The sequence below is a fragment of the Puma concolor genome, chromosome B1, assembly GCF_028749965.1.
Source record: "Puma concolor isolate L17-30 chromosome B1, mPumCon1.1.hap2, whole genome shotgun sequence".
NCBI classification, from domain to species: domain Eukaryota; kingdom Metazoa; phylum Chordata; class Mammalia; order Carnivora; family Felidae; genus Puma; species Puma concolor.
Window position 1 is genome coordinate 206614376 of NC_141670.1, and position 18769 is coordinate 206633144.

An 18769-nucleotide genomic window follows, 5' to 3' on the forward strand; every position below is an offset into this window, starting at 1 on the left:
CCAGAAAACACAAAAGCTGTCGTAGAGATACTTCATTTCCAGTTCACTGCTTAGGGGAGAGTCATGTTTACACACAGTCGTGGCAAGTGCTCTTGATGGACTCTGCCTCAGATGCGCAGGAAAGCCACGTCCCAGCTCCGGGACGGCTGTTAGCCTCGCAAGACTAAACTCGCAAGTTGTCCGTGCCGACTCTCCCCACCTCCACTCCCCGCCACGAAACCTCCATTCAGGCCTTCCCCACCCACAACTGACCCTGTTCTTACCAAGGTCAACAACGACCGGTGTTTGTTCTGGTGGTCCAGAACCAGGCTTGGCCCTCGCTTGACCTCAGCAGCACGTGACACCTTGACCCCTCCTTTCTAACCAAAGCCCTCACCTGTCTCAGGGCTCTTCCTGCCTCATGGCTGCCCCCTCTCCTCTGGGGCCCCTCATCTCTCTTCCCTCTTGGCGCTCACCTCTGCTCTGGCCGCCCCCAGGCCACAGGGTCTCGGCCAGCACCTGTGTTCCTGACCTTCTCTCCCCAGCCCCTTTCCCAGGCACATCTACCCAGTTGCTCCCTGGACCTGTCACCTTGAGGGGTCCAGAACATACCCCAAGACTAGCATGGCAGGCACAGCAGCATCCTGGCCCCTCCACCTGCCACTCCAGGCCCTGTCTGCAGGGCTCGGGCCCCTCCTTCCTCCCCAAGGGTGCTCCCAGGAGAGGCTTTCTGAGACAAGCCCTTGGCCGTCCTGACCTTTCACAGTAATAGAAACCCCAATTTGTGCCAGGGCTTGTGGCTGCCCACAAAATACAGGATGCCCAGTTAAATTTAAATTTGGGATATATGAATAACTTGTAGTATAAATATGTCCGAAATATTGCACGGGACGACATGCTTCTACTTAAAGAGTACTTACACTAGAAGTACTTTCTATACTGAAAAGTACCCGCCGGTCCCAGATCTGTATTTGCTACATCTGACCACCCAAGCAGAGAACACAGGGTGCATCCCCACCGAAGCCAGCCAACGGAACCCCAGCACCCTCTGGGCGGGCCCCAGGGGAAGAGGCACTTGCCTCAGCCACCCCTCTGCTCCATCCTGGGGCCCCAGGACAGTAGAATTCTGATGCTATGCCCCACCCCCACCCCCGTGTACCTCGCTCATTTCCAGAATCGAGAGCCGGCCTAGCTTCAGATGGCTTCGGCACCCCTTTGTCTTTCCCTGGCCTGCTTTAGAGACACCGTCGCTGCTAAGGCGGTTACCTCAACCTCCCACCGCGACCAAGGTAGGACTCTGGTTTGCTCACCGTGGTCCAGACACATGCGTGCTCACCTGCAGGCCAGGCACTTGCAGGCGGAAAAGCACTGAGGGCGGAACAGGCCACAGGGTGGGAGCACCGCCTTGAGGAGCTCAGAGGCCCAGAGCGAGGGTCTGAGCGAAAGTGTGCGCACGAACCCTGACAGGGACAAGCTGGGGGTGGAGAGTCGGGAGCCCCTCTCTGGGAGCCGACCGGACGAGAAACCCCACTCACCTGCCCACCACAGCTGCCAACACACCTGGCCTCCTGCCTGGCACTATTCATGGGTGGGTGACTACAGGCCCATTACCCACAGGCACAACACTCCTATCCGGATTCCAATTCTCTGGTGCGGGAGCTGGGCTCAGGCTATGGGAGGGGCCCAGCAGGCTGGGTGGAGACCATGGGGACCATGCCGGCCCTCCCTGGCCCTCCCTTCCCGGAGGAGCCTTCCGGGGCTGCCCTCCCTCTCCCAGCGGCCACAGCAGGCTAGGCTCCGTGGGGGTCCACGGGCTGGGCCTCCACGGAGCTCCCACCAGAGCCATCCCCAGGACAGTGCGGGGGAGCCCTTGGGGGCTCAGCACCGGGGCAGCTGTTCCAGGGGACCGGGCCAACTTCTGTGCTCCCCTGGCCTCAAAACAAGGGCAGGCAGGCAAGGAAGCAGGTCTCTGAAGGCGGACTGGCAGTGGCCACGGTGCCTGTGGGTCCAGGTCCACACGTGTGGCCACGCATGCCCATCTGCTTGGCACTGGCGCTGGTGTGCAGCAGGTGCCCAGTGGGCCTCAGCCCAAATGGGACAGCTGGGGGTCCGAGACCCACAGAGGAGCCCACCCAGGGACGCGGGGGGCGATGCAGGTGGGCTGTGGTGGCCAGAACAGGGAGACAGGACACGGCGTGCTGGGCTGGGCATTTATTGATGAGGGGACAGTGGTGTCTGAGGATCCTCAGCGCCCGGCAGGCCAGCAGGCACACAGGGCCCGGCGCTCGGCCTGCAGCAGGAGGGTCTCCGTCTGCAAAGCAACAAGGGGCGGTGAGGGAGGGCACTTGTACGACTGCTGCCCCCCACCAGCTCCCGTGGGCACTCTGCCCGTTTCCCCCCAAAGCCCACAGGCGGTACCCTCCACCAGCTCCCCAGACCTCAGAGCCACCCCGCCCCCCGCCACGCCGCCTCCCCACCACTGATTGTCAGACCCTCTGCTACTGGGTGGGCCTCCTCTCCTCCCCACTCCCCTCTTCCAGGAGGGAAAGCGACTCTGTGGTTTCTGCCAGCACCGCAGTCCTGCCCTGGGTCGTGCGCACGCGATCCCACGCCTGGACTGCTTCTCACCCGCTCTCCTTCTATGCACATGCCCCTTCCCAGGCTGCCCCCGGCACCGGCCCGGGATGGGCTGGGGGCTGCTGCTCTCAGGAGCCTGGCCTCAGACTCTAGGAGATTGTGGATCCTCAGACCCTGGGGGGCAGTCTAGGCTTCAATCTGGGGAACCCTGGGGGGGCTGCCCAGAAAAGGGGATCAGAGTGGGGTCTCCCCTTCTTTCCACTCTTGGACACTCTCCCCTTTCCCCAGAGGAGTACCTATCTCTGTCCTAAGAGAAAACTATCCCGCCCCCCGCCAGACCGAGGGACAGCGAGGACATGGGAGAACGTGGGGAGGCTGTGTTCATTCCAGATTTGGGAGGGTGATCCCTGTGCCCTGGGACCCTGTGTGCACACTCGTCCCTCCCCAGGGGAGGCTGGGGAGTGAGAAGCCTCCCAGACCAGACTGCTCTGCCCAACCCTCCCCCACCAAGCAAGCCCTTTCTGACTCCCTGCCCCAGTTGCCCCTCCCCACTGGGTCTCACTGCCCCGCGTAGGGAATGCTGAACTGAGGCTGGCGGTGCCCGGTGGGGCTCACAGGGAATAAGGCCGAGAGGCCTGGGGGAGGAGAGGCACCCTCCCTCACTGAGGCCGGAAACAGTGTGCCAGATGAGGGCGGGAAGATCGCGGGCGCTGCGGGAGGTCCTACCCCACCCCCGTCCCCGTCCCCGTCCCCGCCCTCAGGCGGCAGCACCCTGAGCCAGTGCTCCGGCCAGGCCAGGCCCCCTCCTGGCCAGAGAGGCTCACCCTCGAGTCCAGGCTGTAGGCCGTCTTCCGAAGATCCTGCAGGGCGCGCTGCATGAACTCGAACGCGTGGCAGTCCACGCACGGGCGGCCTACGGAGATGCGCATCAGGGCGGCGAGAACGTGACCCTAGCCCGGTCCCACCCGTGCGCCCCCCACCCAAGGGGTGGCCCGAGCGCCGGACCGCGGCAGGGGCGCCGGGAACAATGGGGAGGCACGGCGCTCCCGCACACCCGGGTGGAGTCACGGCCCCGCGGGGACCCTCCGCGACGCACGTACTTTGCGCGGGGACTGCGCTCCCAGCGGCGGGCTCGGCTCGGGCCTGGGAGCCCAGCAGCGCCACACTCAACAGCAGCAGCAGCAGCCACGGCGGCAGCGACCTCGGGAGCCTGCACGGAGGCGGGGGGGCCATGGCCGAGCGCAGGGAGCCGGGGCCGCCCTGCAGCAAGGCACAGGGGTCAGCCCGACCGGTTCACCCACCTGGGCGACGCCCCCCGCGACCCCTCCCAGCCCGCCCTCACCGGGGTTCACGGACTCCCACCCCGCCCACCCCGGGCCCGCGAACCTCTCCCACCCCGCCCTCACCCGGGCTCATGGACACCCCGCCCTCACACCGGTTCATGGAACCCCCGCTCCGTCCCCTCCCGGGCTCGCGAACCCCTCCCATCCGGCTCTCACCGGGGCTCATGGACCCCCCCCACCCCCCCCACCCCGCCCACCCCGGGCCCGCGAACCCCTCCCACTCTGCCCTCACCCCAGTTTATGGACCTCCCCATCCTACCCCCGCCCCGGGCCCGTGAACCCCTCACACTTCGACACCCTATCCCCGGGCCTGCGAACCCCTCCCACCCCGCCCTCACCCCCGTTCATGGACCCCCCGCCCCGTCCCTTCCCGGGCTCGCGAACCCCTCCCACCCCGCCCTCAGCTAGGTCCCAAGACCACCCCCACCTCTGCACCCCGAGTCCGCGACCCGCCCCCCGGGCCCGCGAACGCCCCACCCCGCCCTCACCGCGGTTCAGGGACCCCGCGACAGCAGCGCGGGCGACTCGGGAAGACGTGCCGCGTCGGGCGCGTACCGCGCATGCGCTCCGACCAGACCCCGCCCGGGTCCCCCTTCCGCCGTCGTTGTCATGGGAACCCCGGGACTGCGCGAACCACCAGTTTAAAGGGACCGCGGAAGCTCCAAGACTCCGAGTTCTCAGCCCTGGCAGGAGCTGCGCTTGCAGCCCCCATCAGGCTCACAGGCGTTGGAGTCGGGAGGGCTGCCGGGAGGAGACGGCATCTGGGCAGAACCTCCAGAGCCACTGCCGGCGGGAACCAAGCTGAGGAAGCGGGAAATTTGCTTCCAGCGGTGCGGGGTCTCGGGGTGTTCCTGGGGCCGATCCTGAGGGTGGGGCTCTATGCACTCTAGGAGCTGGGGAGGCTCCCCGCCGGTCGGTAGGGTCCGGTCGGGTTGGATTGCCCCGGGGAGATCAGGGCCAGGAGCGAGCCAGGCCGTGAGGCGGTGGGGAATCCACGCTCCCGGGTCTTCACTCGGCCCAGCCTGGCCCCCGACCCTCCCGGCCAGGAAAGAAGCCCGCCGGCCCGCCAGGTCCTTCCTCTCCACCTTCGGTGCACGGACACCTACTTGCCACTCCCCTTCCGCCCGCCTTTCCCAGCCTCCAGGTCCAACCACCTTCCCCTGCTGTGTGACCTCGGAGGGGTAGCTTGGCTTCTCTGTGCCCTTTTCTCCCTCGTGGAAGCGCAGGGTTGTTGGAAGTAAAGAACCTCGCTTGGCCCCCCCTAGTAGGTGCCCGATGCGCGCGGGCTTCAGGTCCTCGCCGGGCGGAGCTGTTCCCTCTGGCAAGGATGGGCTCCACTTGGCGTCTGCTTGCTGCCTCCAAGGCCCAGCACCTCCGGGGAAGGCGCCCCAGGTCCACGTCCCGGCCGCGCGAGTGCCAGAGAGCCCAGCGGCCCACGCTGTTCGGGGCAGCGCCGGGCCCCCTTCCCGAGCCTGCACGCCCTCCACCCCCTCCGCCGGGCCTGGGGTCAGCTGTGGCCCCGGCCGGACGCGGGCTTCCTGACCCAGGAGAGGGGCCCGTGCTCGTGACCGCCACCCTCTCCTCTTCCCCGTCGGGCGGACGCCGGGCCGGGCTTCCGGTCTGGGGCTCTGGGGCTGGGGGACTGCGGGCCGCGTTCCCGGACGTGCGCATTTCCGCGCCCTTCTTGGCCGGGAGCCCCACGTCCCGGTAGCGAACGGAGCCCAGAAGGCGGAGCCTTCTTGCGGGGCCACTCGGTTGAGACCTGCACGCCGACGCCACACAGCATTGGCTTTTTCTACCTATGGGTCCCAAGCTTGTGACCTGCGCGGGTCCCCCGTCCGCGCACAGGCACAGGGCCGCGGCCACGCGCGGAGGGGGAACTAGCCCACCCAGAAGCAAGGCTCCGGCTGGACCTCGGGCAGCGGTGCTCTTGGAACCACGTTCTTCCCCGCACCGCTGCAGGCTTGTCGAGCGCGTTCTGCTCAGCGGGGAGCGGGTGCCGGTGCGCAGCGTCCCCAGCGTCCCTCCAACACCGCGGATCCATCATCGCGTACCTACCCCCCCCTTCGCCGGCGCCCCGGGATCCTCTCCTTTGGGCTCACTTCATCGCACCTTCCCACCCGACCCTCCGGGGTCTAGACCCCCTGCCGCGGCCGTGCGCCCCCTAGCGGGGGGACCGCGCCGCCCGAGGGGGCAGCGGGATGTCGGGGATGGAACCGCGGGCGGCCCTCGGGGCCGCCAGGGTCTAGAGTGCCGAGGCCACACGTGCTCTGTCTCTCTGCATCCCCCCAGCAGAGATGTCCCCTCGCCGCAGTCTGCTTCCCCCTCCGCCTCCCCCTGCCCCTCCTCAGGGCACCGGATGTTCCCTCTCAACTGGAGCCTTCTCTTCAGCGAACAGGCTGTGATTTATTTTCTATCCAAACGAAACAAACCTCGCGAGTCGCGAGCCCCCACCCCACCTCCGCCGCACCTCTTCTTTCTCTCGAGCCCACTCCTGCTCTGTCTGAATCCTCGCTGCCTTGACCCACCTGCGGAATCTGGGGACGGTCCTCAGTCCCCCCCCCCCACGTGACCATCAGCAGCCCCCGCAGTCCCCTTCCCCTCAGCGCTCCACCTCCGCCTGCACCCTCAGGGCGCGGCTGGGCAGACCTTTGCCCCCCACTTCATGTCCCTCCTGAGGGTCCCGTCCTCTGTGACTGCTTCCGATTGCGGCTGTGAAGACCAGCCATGCAGCCTCGGATCCCACGTCCAGCCGCCTCCTGAACGCCACCACGTGGACAGCTGACTTCTCGATGTCAGCAGGTCCTAAACTGACCTCCTGATTTCACCCCTCCGTGTGCTGCCCCACCCCCACCCCAAGATAAAATGCTCCGGCCTTCCCTGTCTCAGGTCCGGGCAGACCGTCCCTGCAGATGCTCGGACCAAACCTGCAGCAATCCTTCTAGAAGTTCTGTCTGCCCCATTCTCAGAGCACCCAGACTCCCTCTCCCCATCCCATGGCCGCTGGCCCTGCCCCTGGCCGCCGCCCCTCCGGACTCTTGACTCACCGCGCTGTCTTCCTGTTGCGCCCCCTTGTGGTCCAGTCTCCCTAACAGCCAGAAGGAATTTTTCTTATACCTTCTTTATTTTTTTTAAGTTTATTTTAAGAGAGAGAGAGAGCTCGCCCGCGAGTGGGGGAGGGGCGGAGAGGGAGGGAGAGCGAATCCCAAGCAGGCTCCGGGCTGTCAGTGAGGAGCCGGACACCAGGGCTGCGTCTCACCAACCAAGAGATCATGACCTGAGCCACCCAGGCCACCCCTATACCTTCCTTTTAACATTGCAGTAACGCGTACATACATGCAGTAACATAAAATATACCATTTTAACCATTTTTAAGTGTCCAGTTCAATGGCATTAAGTACGTTCACACTGTTGTGCAGCCGTCCCCGCCCTCCATCTCCAGGACGTCCCCATCTTCCCAAACTGACACCGTCCCCATTAAACACTAACTCCCAACCCCCAGCACCCACCATCCTACTTGTCGCTGTGACTCTGACTGCTCTAGGGGCCTCAAAGAAGTGGACTCATACAGTGTTTGTCCCTTTGTGACTGGCTTATTTCACTGAGCATAGTGTCCTCAAGGTTCATCCGTGTGGTGGCAGGTGGCAGGAGGTCCTTCCCTTTAAGGTGAGTAATACTCCGCTGTATGGATAGGCCACCTTCCGCTTCTCCATTTATCTGTAGGGGCACCTGGGCTGTTCTGTTGTAAATACCACTGCTGTGACAGAAGGACCGTTTTAAATGTTTTTAAGTTTTATTTGTTTACTTTTGAGAGAGACAGAGATAGCTTGAGCAGGGGAGGGGCGGAAGAGAGAGAATCCCAAGCAAGCTCTGTGCTCCAATTCACGAAACCTGTGAGATCCTGATCGGAGCCAAAACCAAGAGTCAGACCCTTAACCAACTGAGCCACCCTGGCGCCCCCTAGAAGGGCCGTTTTAAATCATCATCAGACACTGTCCCCTGTCCGCTCACAGCCCTCCCAGAGCCCATCTTACCCCAGGGACAGTCCAAGTCCTTATGTGGTGGAGAGGCTATGAATATGGGGAGGCAGATGTCTTTTCAAATTAGTGTTTTTCTTTTCTTTTCTTTCTTTCTTTTTTTTTTTTTTTTTTTTTCAGATAAAAACCCAGTAGTAGGATTGCTGGATCATGGGATAGTTCTATTTTTAAGTTTTTGAGGAGGCTCCACACTGTTTTCCACAGCAGCTGCACCAATTTGCATTCCCACCGACAGTGCAGGGAGGCCCCCTTTTCTCCACATGCTCACCAACACTGTTTGCTTCTTGTCTTTTTTTTTTTTTATATTTTTTTCAACGTTTATTTATTTTTGGGACAGAGAGAGACAGAACATGAACGGGGGAGGGGCAGAGAGAGAGGGAGACACAGAATCAGAAACAGGCTCCAGGCTCTGAGCCATCAGCCCAGAGCCTGATGCGGGGCTCGAACTCACGGACCGCGAGATCGTGACCTGGTTGAAGTCGGACGCTTAACCGACTGCGCCACCCAGGCGCCCCGCTTCTTGTCTTTTTAATGCAAGCTGGTCTGACAGGGGTGAGGTCATTCCTCACTGCGGTGCTGTCTCTTATAAGGACACTAACCCTACAAGATTAGGGCCCCACCTCCAGGACTTAGTTTAACCTGAATGTTTTTCCATAAAGCACCCCCCAAATGCAGCCACACTGGGGGTTAGGGCTCCACGGCACAGATTTGGGGGATACAAACCTTCCATCCATTACACCCCTACCCTCCCCAGCCCACCCTGTCCTACATTCTCACCTTCTGACACTCTCTGTACTTTATTAAACATGTTGATTGCTCATTGGGCCCAGAGTTCCTGGGGGGAGGGGAGGAACTTTGCCCTCAGGGATATCTGGCCGTTTCGGAGACTTTTGGGGCCGTCAGGGCGCAGGGCAGAGGCGCGGGACGCTGCCGGGCGCTACACTGCCGGGAGAACCCTGCGGAAGAGCCGGGGCAGCACTTGGCCGGATGTCCGCGGTGCTGCGGGGCGGGGGGCGGGGCGGTGTCTGCAGCATCTAGAACCGAGGGCCTTCGGAAGGCATGTGTGCGTGGGGACCGGAGTGCGGGGGCCCGGGGCCGGGGGCAGGAAGCGGCCTGGCGGGCACAGAGCAGGCTTTTCTCAGGGCTGGCAGGAGCTAGGACCAAGGGGCACGTCGTCAGGAGGCCTCTGGGGGCAGATGTAGGGAAGCCCGTGCTCGCTGGGTAACTGGATATGGAGGCACCACCTTGACAGTTGAGGGAGTGAAGGGGTGCTGGGAGAGTGCTGGGGGGAAGCGGGGAATTCTCGCCAGAACCCGGCTCTCCCGCCTGGCCCCTTCGGGTTGGAGATTGAATGTGGAAGTGGTCAGCACAAGTGTGGCCTCTACGGTGACACCAGGAAGCTCTGGGACCACGTTTTGTTTTTTTAAGTAATCTCTCCTCCCCACATGGGGCTTGGACTCCTGACCCCGAGAGCACCCTGAGCCAGCCAGGTGCCCCGGGGAAAGAATCCTTTGAGGCCACCCACCCCAACACCCGGAGCCCTCAGCCGCTCCTTGTCTCTGTGGCCGCCACCACCTTGTGACCCGGGTGAGGGTCTGGGCCCTCGGGAACATCAAAGAGACGGGGTCGGCGGCTTTGTGCTCGCCTTGGGCTCCGCCTGCTACCGTGTCTCAGGGACCCTCTCCTCCTTCCAGAGCAGATGCACCCACAGGTCCACCATCCCCAATCTCCAGCAGTCGGGACGCCGTCTCCCGTCACCCCTGCATTCACCTTCCAGAAGGAACGACCAAGTTGGAGATGGAGCCACAGGAGTCACAGATGCACGCGGGATGTGAGAGAACCGGAGGAGACAACGATGGCGTCAGATACCGCCTGGGGGAGACTGGAGGCTTGAGTCCCGGGTGCCGAGGACCAGGGTTTGGCCTTAGCCACGTCAGGTGAAGTCGGCTGAGGCTGGGAGAGCTGGGTAGGGCTGGGAGAACAGAGGTGGGCTTTGTGGCCCCAAAGGTTAGCTGGCTGAGCGCTGGGGTCTGACGCATACACACAACAGGTGAAGCAGAAAAGGGAGGCCAAAAAGTAAGCCCTGCCTTTCCTTGCCCCCAGGCCTGGGAGTGAGCTCTCTTGATGTGGAGGGGGAAGGCGGAGAAGACCCACCCCTGAGAGGCTGTGACACCCGTCCAGTGTGGAATTGACAACCAACACTTCTACCAATTAACATGCTAAGAAAATGCGGGCCATGAAATTCTTTTAAAATGGTTTTGGGGGCGCCTGGGTGGCGCAGTCGGTTAAGCGTCCGACTTCAGCCAGGTCACGATCTCGCGGTCCGTGAGTTCGAGCCCCGCGTCGGGCTCTGGGCTGATGGCTCGGAGCCTGGAGCCTGTTTCCGATTCTGTGTCTCTCTCTCTCTCTGCCCCTCCCCCGTTCATGTTCTGTCTCTCTCTGTCCCAAAAATAAATAAACGTTGAAAAAAAAATTTTTTTTAAAAATAAATAAAAATAAAATGGTTTTGGACTAGCTACTCATGGCAACTGGCAGAAGTTCGTTCGAATGACCCCAGGGAGAAGGTTTCTTCATCCTTCGACCCAACCAACAATTTTTCAAGGGCAATGAGGTACATGGTTAAAGCAAACTAGGCGTGCACAAGGGAGCACCCACCATGAGTGGGGGGAAGAGAAACTGACCACAAATGATCAGAAATACAAAAATTATCAGACACAGGTTTTAAAATTTTTTTTTTCAACGTTTATTTATTTTTGGGACAGAGAGAGACAGAGCATGAACGGGGGAGGGGCAGAGAGAGAGGGAGACACAGAATCGGAAACAGGCTCCAGGCTCCGAGCCATCAGCCCAGAGCCCGACGCGGGGCTCGAACTCCCGGACCGCGAGATCGTGACCTGGCCGAAGTCGGACGCTTAACCGACTGCGCCACCCAGGCGCCCCAGACACAGGTTTTAAAGTAGCTATGCGGAAGGAAGGAAGGAAGGGTGAAAGGAAGGGAGGGAGGAAGGAAGAAACCTTGAGTATACCAGGAAACAGGGAACAGAAAAGGTGATAAGTACAATTTGAAAAAGAACCAAATAAGAATTCTAGAGCTTAAAAGTGCAATCCTCAAAACCCAGTTAGCAGTCTTGGCTGCATATTGAACACAGCTGAGAAGCATAGTAGTGAACTGACGGGGGTCTGGGGGGCTCAGTCGGTTAAGCGTCCGACTTCAGCTCAGGTCATGATCTCGCGGTTTATGGGTTTGAGCCCCCCATTGGGCTCTGTGCTGACTGCTCAAAACCTGGAGCCTGCTTCAGATTCTGTGTCTCCCTTTCTCTGTCCCTCCCGTGCTCGTTCTCTGTCTCTCAAAAATAAATAAACGTTAAAAAAAAAAAAAAAGAATATTAGTGAGCTGAAAGATCAAGAAAATGCCCAGAATTAAGAACAAACAGGTTGGAGGATGCGGGACAGGTGGCACGGCATTAACACCAGAACTCTGCTCCCCACCTGGGGCGGGGCAGGGGCAGAATCTCACGTGTGGTAACTGATGGTTAATTTATATTAATTTCCACTTTCACGGGTAGCACAGGAGCCGCTACCCAGCCCCACAGCACACAGCTGTGCATGGGTTTCTGGAGCAGCTGGCCTACAGCGTGCGGGAGCCAGGGTGGGCAAAAGGGACCCTATCCTGTGCCCTCTGGGGATCTGTGTTTTGATGACTGCTTTTGATCACACGGGTGCAGGCACAGAGGAGGGTGGTCATTGTTGCACCTCCCCCATTATTGCAAGACCCTTCCCATCCCGCTGAACTGCCTTCCAGCGGATTGGAGGGGTGGGGCCCTTTTTCTCCTACTCACTTGATCTTTCTTCCTCCCTCTGGGAGCCGGGATCGAAGGCGAGGGTGTTCAAAAACAAGTGCTACCGAGGGGAAAATCGGAAAGTGATCGTGCAAGTGCTGGGAAGGCTCAGAACTGACCTGAGAGGACCTTCAGTAATGCCTCCGGCTGATCCTCAGCCCAGAGACAGCCGACAGCAATTAAAACAAAAAATTAATAATAAAACAATGCCACAAACAGCAAACCCTGGGGAAGGAGGAACATCTGATTTTCAGAGTTGCCACATTATTATATTCGAATGTCCCATTTTCAACAAAAAATCAATCACAGGGCATACAAAGAAACAGGAAAGCATCCCATTCAAAGGTATATAAAAAAAAAAAATTCAACAGAAGCTGTCCCTGAAAAAGACCTAATGACTACTAAAGACATTAAAACAATTGCCCTTAGGGGCGCCTGGGTGGCTTAGTCGGTTGAGTGCCCGACTTCGGCTCAGGTCATGAGCTCACGGTTCGTGAGTTCGAGCCCCACGTCAGGCCCTGTGCTGGCTGCTTGGAGCCTAGAGCCTACTTCAGATTCTGTGTCCCCTTTCTCTCCGCCCCCCTCCTGCTTGCTCTCTTTCTCTCTTTGAAAAAAATTTGTTTTTAAAGAAACATCTTGGGGCACCTGGGTGGCTCAGTCGAAGTGTCTGACTTCGGCTCAAGTCATGATCTCACAGTTAGTGAGTTCGAGCCCCGTCTGTGCTGACAGCTCGGAGCCTGGAGCCTGCTTCCGATTCTGTGTCTCCCTCTTTCTCTGCCCCTCTCCCACTTGTGCTCTGTCCGTCTCTCAAAAATGAATAAATGTTAAAAAAATTAAAAAAAAACAATTGTCTTTAAAGACATTCAAAGAACTGAAGGAGGATGTGGAAAAAGCCAAGAAAACTATGTGGGAACAGAATGAAATATCAAGAGGGGCACACGGGCAGCTCAGGCAGTTAAGCATCCGGCTCTTGATTTCAGCTCAGGTCGCGATCTCACAGTTCCTGAGACTGAGCCCTGTGTTGGGCTCTGTGCTGACAGCAGAGCCTGCTTAGGATTCTCTCTCTCCCTCTCTCTCTTCCTCTCCAACTTGTGCTCACTCTGTCTCCCCCTCTCTCTCTCAAAATAAATAAATGTGTTTAAAGTTATTAAAAAAAAAAAAAACCACACCAGAATGATTGAGTCGGAGGAACAGATAGAAAAAGAAAAGTGAACATTGAAAGGGCGGCCTACGCCAGCCGACTCCATCTTGTTCTGTGTCCTTCACCTTGACCACACCTCCTCCCCTTGAGTAAACCCTCCCTCACCTGCCTAACAGGACTCGGACCCTTCCCCAGGACCCTTCCCCAGCCAATCGGCTGAGGCCATAGCCATTACCTCACCAACTGCCCCCAGGCCCCAATAAAACCTTTGTCCTTTTGAAACTCGCTCTCTTTCCCTGGTATCTCACCGCTGCGTCGGTGCAGGTAGGGGATTGAGCTCGAGCTAGCTCGAATAAAGGCTCTTTGCTTTTGCATCGGACTCGGCTCCCTAGTGGTCTTTGAGGATCACGAATTCTGGGCATAACAAACATAACCCAGGGACGTGTGGGACACTGTGAAGCAGACCAGCATATGCATTATGGGCATCCTGGAAGGAGGAGAGAGAGAGAAAGGGGCAGGGAGACTATTGGAAGAAATAGTGGCTGAAAACTTCCCAAATTTGATGAAACATAAATACAAATACTCGAGAATCTCCGTGAATTCCAAGTAATAGGAACTGAGAGAGATCAACACCCAAACATATTATAATCAAACTTTTGAAAGCTAAAGAAAAAGAGAGAATCTTGGAACCTTGTGTGTACTTACCACATATAGGGGATCCCCAATAAGGTCAGTGAGAAGATTTCTCATCAGACACTTTAGAGGCCAGCAGGCAGTGGGCCGATACTTTCAAAGTGCGAAAAGTAAAGAAGAAAAGGAAGGGAAAGAAAGAGAAGGGAAGGGGAGGGGAGGGGAGCGATGCCTGTCAACCAAGAATCTTGCATCTGGCAGAACTGTCCTTGAAGCATGAGGGAGAGATGAAGACCTCCCCAGATAAAGAAAGGCCGAAGGAGACGTGATCACCTCACCTGCCCAGGAAGAAATGCTAAAGGGATCCTCCAGGTGAGACGAAAGGACACTAGACAGTGTCTCAAAGCCACATGGAAAAATAAAGATCTCGAGAAAGGTAAACGCGTGGGCAATTATATAAGCCATGGTAACAATGGTTTGTAACTCCACATTTTGTTTTCTAGGTGATGTAAGAGATTAATGCATTTAAAATAATTATTACTGGGGCACCTGGGTGGCTCAGTCGGTTGAGGGTCCAACTTTGGCTCAGGTCATGATCTCGCGGTTTGTGGGTTTGAGCCCCATGTCGGGCTCTGTGCTGACAGCCCAGAGCCTGGAGCCCACTTTGGTTTCTGTGTCTCCCTTTCTCTCTGCTCCTCCCCTGCTCATGCTCTGTGGCTCTATCTTACAAAAATAAATAAACATTCAGAAAATTTTTAAATAAATAAATAAATAACATAATTATTACCTTGTGTTTGGGGCACACAACTTATAAAGATGTAATTATGTGGCGTCAACCCCTGAAAGGGTGGGGACAGAGCCGTAAAGGAGCAGAGTTTTTGCGTGTTGGTGGAGTTATGCTGGGATAAAGCCAAGTTAGAGTGTTACAACATTATTTCCATGGTAACCACAGAGAAAATAGCTATATACACAAAAGGAAATGAGAAAGGAATTTAAACATTTCACTACAAAAAATAATCAACTAAACAGAAGACAGTAATGCAGGAAATGAGGGACCAAAATAAATCGATAATGTACAAAGAAAACACAGTGACAGAAGCCCCTCCTTATCCATGATTACTTAAATATAAACATAAATGCGTTAAAATCTCCAGTTAAAAGACAGAGACTGGAAGGATGGATAAAAACACAAGATCCAAACACAGGTTGCCTACAGGAGACTCACTTGAGATCCAACGGCACAAACAGGTTGAAAGTAAAGGAATGGAAAACACAGTCCAGGCAAATGGTCACCGAAGGAGAACAGGGAGATACCAGACAAAACAGACTTAAATTCAAAATGGTTACAAGAGACAAAGGACGGTGCGTGTTGATGAAATCCCGACACAAGAAAACATAACAATTACAAACATGTACACACCTAACGACAGACCATCAAAATACATGGAGCGAAAACTGACGGAACGGAGGGAGAAATAGACAGTCCGGCAGTGGTGGTGACCTGAACCCCCCACCCTCACTGGTGGATAAACAACAGACCGAAGAGGAGTCCGGGAAAGAGGACGCGACCCAAGCCACCAGCCAGACGCAACAGACACACAGAGCCCGCCCAGCCACGAGCGCACACGTTCTCCTCACGCGCACACGGCCGTCTTCCAGGACAGACCGTGTGTCAGAGCGCGTGGTGAATCTCGGCGGGTTTTAAAAGACGTGTCTTCTGTGACCGCAACAGGATGGAGTTAGGAGTCCATAAGAAGGAAAACGGGAACACTCACAAATTTGTGGAAATTAAGTAACAACACTCTTAAATCAATTGATCAAAGAAGAAATCACAAGAAAATTAGAAAATACTTAGGAACAAGTGAAGATGAAAACACAACAAAACAAAACTTAGGGAAGACAGTGGAGGTGATGCTGAAGTTAGGGGAGATGTATAGCTACAAACACACTTAAAACAGAGAAGATTTCAAATCAGGAACCGAAGTTTACTACTTAATGAACTAGGAGGAGAAGAGCAGACTACACCCAAAGCCATCAGAAGGAAGGAAATAATAAAGGTGAGAGCGTACATAAACAAGACAGACAATGGAAAAACAACAGGGAAAGTCCATGAAACCAAAAGCTGCCTCTTTGACAAGACCAACAAAGTTGGCAAACCTCTAGCTATACATGGACTGAGAGACAAAGAGAGAAGTCTCAGATTACCAAAACCAGAAACGAAGCAGGAACATTATCACCGATTCTACAGAAATCGGAAGGATGGTAAGAAAGTATTGTGGACAGTTGTCCACCAACAAATCAGATCCCTTTAGATGAAACGGACAAATTCCTGGAAACACAGAACCTGCTGAGACTAAGTCACAGGGACACAGGAAGTCTGAATAGACCTACGGCTGGTATGGAGACTGAATCACTAATCAAAAATCTCCCAGCAGAGGAAAGCCCAGGACCTGTCGGCTTCGCAGGTGAATTCTGTCAAATATTTAAAGAAGAATTAACACCAGTCCTTCCCAAACTTTTCCAAAAAATTTTGGAACACTTTCCAACTCATCCTACAAGGCCAGAATTACCCTGTTACCAAAGCCAGACAGGAACACTGTGAGAAAACTACAGACCAACATCCCTTATGAACATTGATGCAAAATCCTCAACAAAATACAAGCAAACAGAAGCACATGACAAGGCTTACCCTAGGAGGGGGCAATGGGATGATCCCAGCCTGTGGGTAACACTCTAATTCTTTTTTTTTTAAATTTTTTAATGCTTATTTATTTTTGAGAGAGAGAGAGAGCGTGAGCAGGGGAGAGGGCAGAGAGAAAGGGAGACACAGAATGTGAAGCAGGCTCCAGGCTCTGAGCTGTCAGCACAGAGCCTGATGTGGGGCTGGAACCCACGAACTGTGGGATCATGACCTGAGCTGAAGTTGGACACTTAACCGACTGAGCTGCACAGGTGCCCCTATAGTTCTTGATTCAGACGTTGGAGACACAGTGCATTTCCTTTGTGGAAGTTCAACTGCGCATTTATGATTTGTGCACATTTCTATATATGCACTCACTATAAGGTTTACTTATATTTTTAAACAAAAGATGAGGCAAAATAAAGACATGTTCAGACAGAGACAGAAGGTCCTGAGGAAAGAAATGCCGAGGCTGTGGTTCAGGCTGAGATCCCCATGGAAGATGCGAGATATGAGAGAAAGCAGGACCAAGGCAAGAGGAGCATCTGGCGGGAAACATTAAAACATGACTGCTGGGGCGCCTGGGAAGCTCAGTCAGTTTAGCATCCGACTTCAGCTCAGGTCATGATCTCGCCATCCGTGGGTTCAAGCCCCACATCGGGCTCTGTGCTGACAGCTCAGAGCCTGGAGCCTGCTTCCGATTCTGTCTCCCTCTCTCTCTGCCCCTCTCCCTCTCATGCTCTGTCTCTCTCTCTGTCAAAAATAAACAAACATTTAAAAAAACTTCAAAAAAGTAAAAGAAAACATGGCTGCCTTCAACAACAACAAAAGGATAGAAATAAGGCAGATGATAATGAATAAATCAGGCAAGGGTAAATGGAGTTATATTATTCTAGATAACACACCCCAAAGACCTGTGTTTACAGAGGAGGTGCAGGCATTGTTTGCTTTATCACTTTTGTACAGGTTCTGTTGGTGTTGATCAGTTTTGACACAGGTGCATACCTGTGATGCCATCACCACCTTCAAGATCACTGGGCACTCCCTCCCTCTGCCTCTCGCTGGCCCCTCTCCACAGACCACTTGCCAACCCATGTGCTTTCTAATAGATTTCTAATGTGCTTTCAAACTAATAGATTAGTTTGCATTCTCTACAAGTTTGTGTAAGTGGCATCATATATTCTATGTTTTGCCTGTCTTCTTTGAGTTAGTATCATTATTTTGAGTTCTATCTCTATCGTTGGGCGTATCACCAGGGCTTCCTTTTTTCAGCGAGTCGTGTTCCACTGTATGGAAAACCACAATTTGTTTATGCGTTCACTTGCGGATGGACATTTCAGTAATTTCCAGTATTTGGCCATTACAAATAAAGCTGTTCTGAATACTCATGTATGTGTCTTTAGATGGACATGTGATTTCATTTGGGTGTTTTAAAACCTCTACTTAACATTTTTAAAAATTCCAGCATAGTTAACATGCAGTGTTATATTAGCCCCAGGTACACAATGTAGTGATTCAACAATTTTATACATCTCCTTTTTTTTCATCTTTTAAAATTCAAATTTCAGTTAGTTAACGTGCAGAGCAATAATGATTTCAGGAGTAGAATTCAGTGATTCATCACTTACATACGATGCCCAGTGCTCAACCCAACAAGCACACTCCTTAGTACCTGTCCCCCATCCAGCCCATTCCCCACCCACCTCTTTCCATCAACTGTTTGTTCTCTATCATTAAGGATCTCTTGTATACATCTACATTTTTAATCTTTCTTGTAGCTTCCTGAACATTTGGAATACAGTTACGACTTCTAAGTCTTCATCTGCTGTTAGGGTTAGGGTTAGGGTTAGAATAACTGATTTTTTCCCATCTTTATGAATTGTATCTACAGGCTTCTTTGCATTTATGGTAAGTTTGACTGGGTGGCAGATATTGTGAATTTTACAATGTTGGGTCATGGAGACTTTCTGTTCCTTCGTGTACATACATTTGGGCTTGTTCTGGAATGCAGTTTAGTTACTTGGACATGAATTGGGTCTTCCTTTTAAATTTTGTTAGGTGGGCTCAGAACAATCTAATCCTTTTTTTTTTTATGTGTATTTTCGAGAAAGAGAGAGAGACAAAGAGAGAGAGAGAGAGAGAGGGAGGGAGGGAGGGAGGGAGGGGCAGGCAGAGAGAAAGGGACAGAGAATCCCAAGCAGGCTCTGTGCTGAGAGCAGGGAGTCCGATATGGGGCTCGAACTCACAAACTGCAAGATCATGACCTGCAGTCGGATGTTCAACCGACTGAACCACCCAGGCACCCCAGAACAATCTTTAGTCTAGGTCAATTTGAGCATGGCTGGTGGGAACACACCCTATCTCTGGACCCGTGTGAACTCTGAGGGTTGTTCGTCCTTATCCATCGCAGTGGTTCTTTCCCTAGCTGTGGGTGGTTACACTTGTGGGAAACAAAGGCAAAAGAAAAAATTACATTTCCCTTACTGCTTACAGCCCACTGGCCAGTCCTTGAGACACGCAGAGTGACCTTCCTCCGGGAGCTT

The 18769-nt window shown here is 55.0% G+C and overlaps 1 protein-coding gene across 3 annotated transcripts; it reads right to left on the minus strand.

Annotated features, from left to right (window-relative positions):
• Positions 1 to 2175: 2175 nt before the first annotated feature.
• NICOL1 (NELL2 interacting cell ontogeny regulator 1) lies at positions 2176 to 5362 on the minus strand. 3 transcript variants are annotated; one of them, XM_086705625.1, is made up of 5 exons: positions 4388 to 4485; position 4197; positions 3657 to 3816; positions 3381 to 3469; positions 2176 to 2290 (listed from the first exon to the last, which is right to left on the minus strand). In XM_086705625.1, the coding sequence occupies exons 1-5, from the start codon at positions 4459 to 4461 to the stop codon at positions 2225 to 2227; spliced, it is 390 nt and encodes a 129-aa protein (XP_086561751.1). In that variant the 5' UTR covers positions 4462 to 4485; the 3' UTR covers positions 2176 to 2224. The 3 variants fall into 3 exon arrangements, with proteins under 3 accessions (XP_086561751.1, XP_086561749.1, XP_086561750.1); XM_086705623.1 differs by lacking the exons at position 4197; positions 4388 to 4485 and adding an exon at positions 5072 to 5362; XM_086705624.1 differs by lacking the exon at position 4197 and having other exon boundaries at positions 4388 to 4541.
• Between the last annotated feature and the right edge of the window lie 13407 nt (positions 5363 to 18769).

Excerpts from the sequence above, each read along its gene's own strand:
- NICOL1 (XM_086705625.1), bottom strand. The coding sequence starts at position 4,461 with ATGCGCGGTACGCGCCCGACGCGGCACGTCTTCCCGAGTCGCCCGCGC. Across the intron at positions 3,470-3,656 it reads GAGCGCAGTCCCCGCGCAAA|GCCGCCCGTGCGTGGACTGC; the intron begins GTACGTGCGTCG and ends GCATCTCCGTAG. Across the intron at positions 2,291-3,380 it reads CCTACAGCCTGGACTCGAGG|ACGGAGACCCTCCTGCTGCA; the intron begins GTGAGCCTCTCT and ends GTTGCTTTGCAG.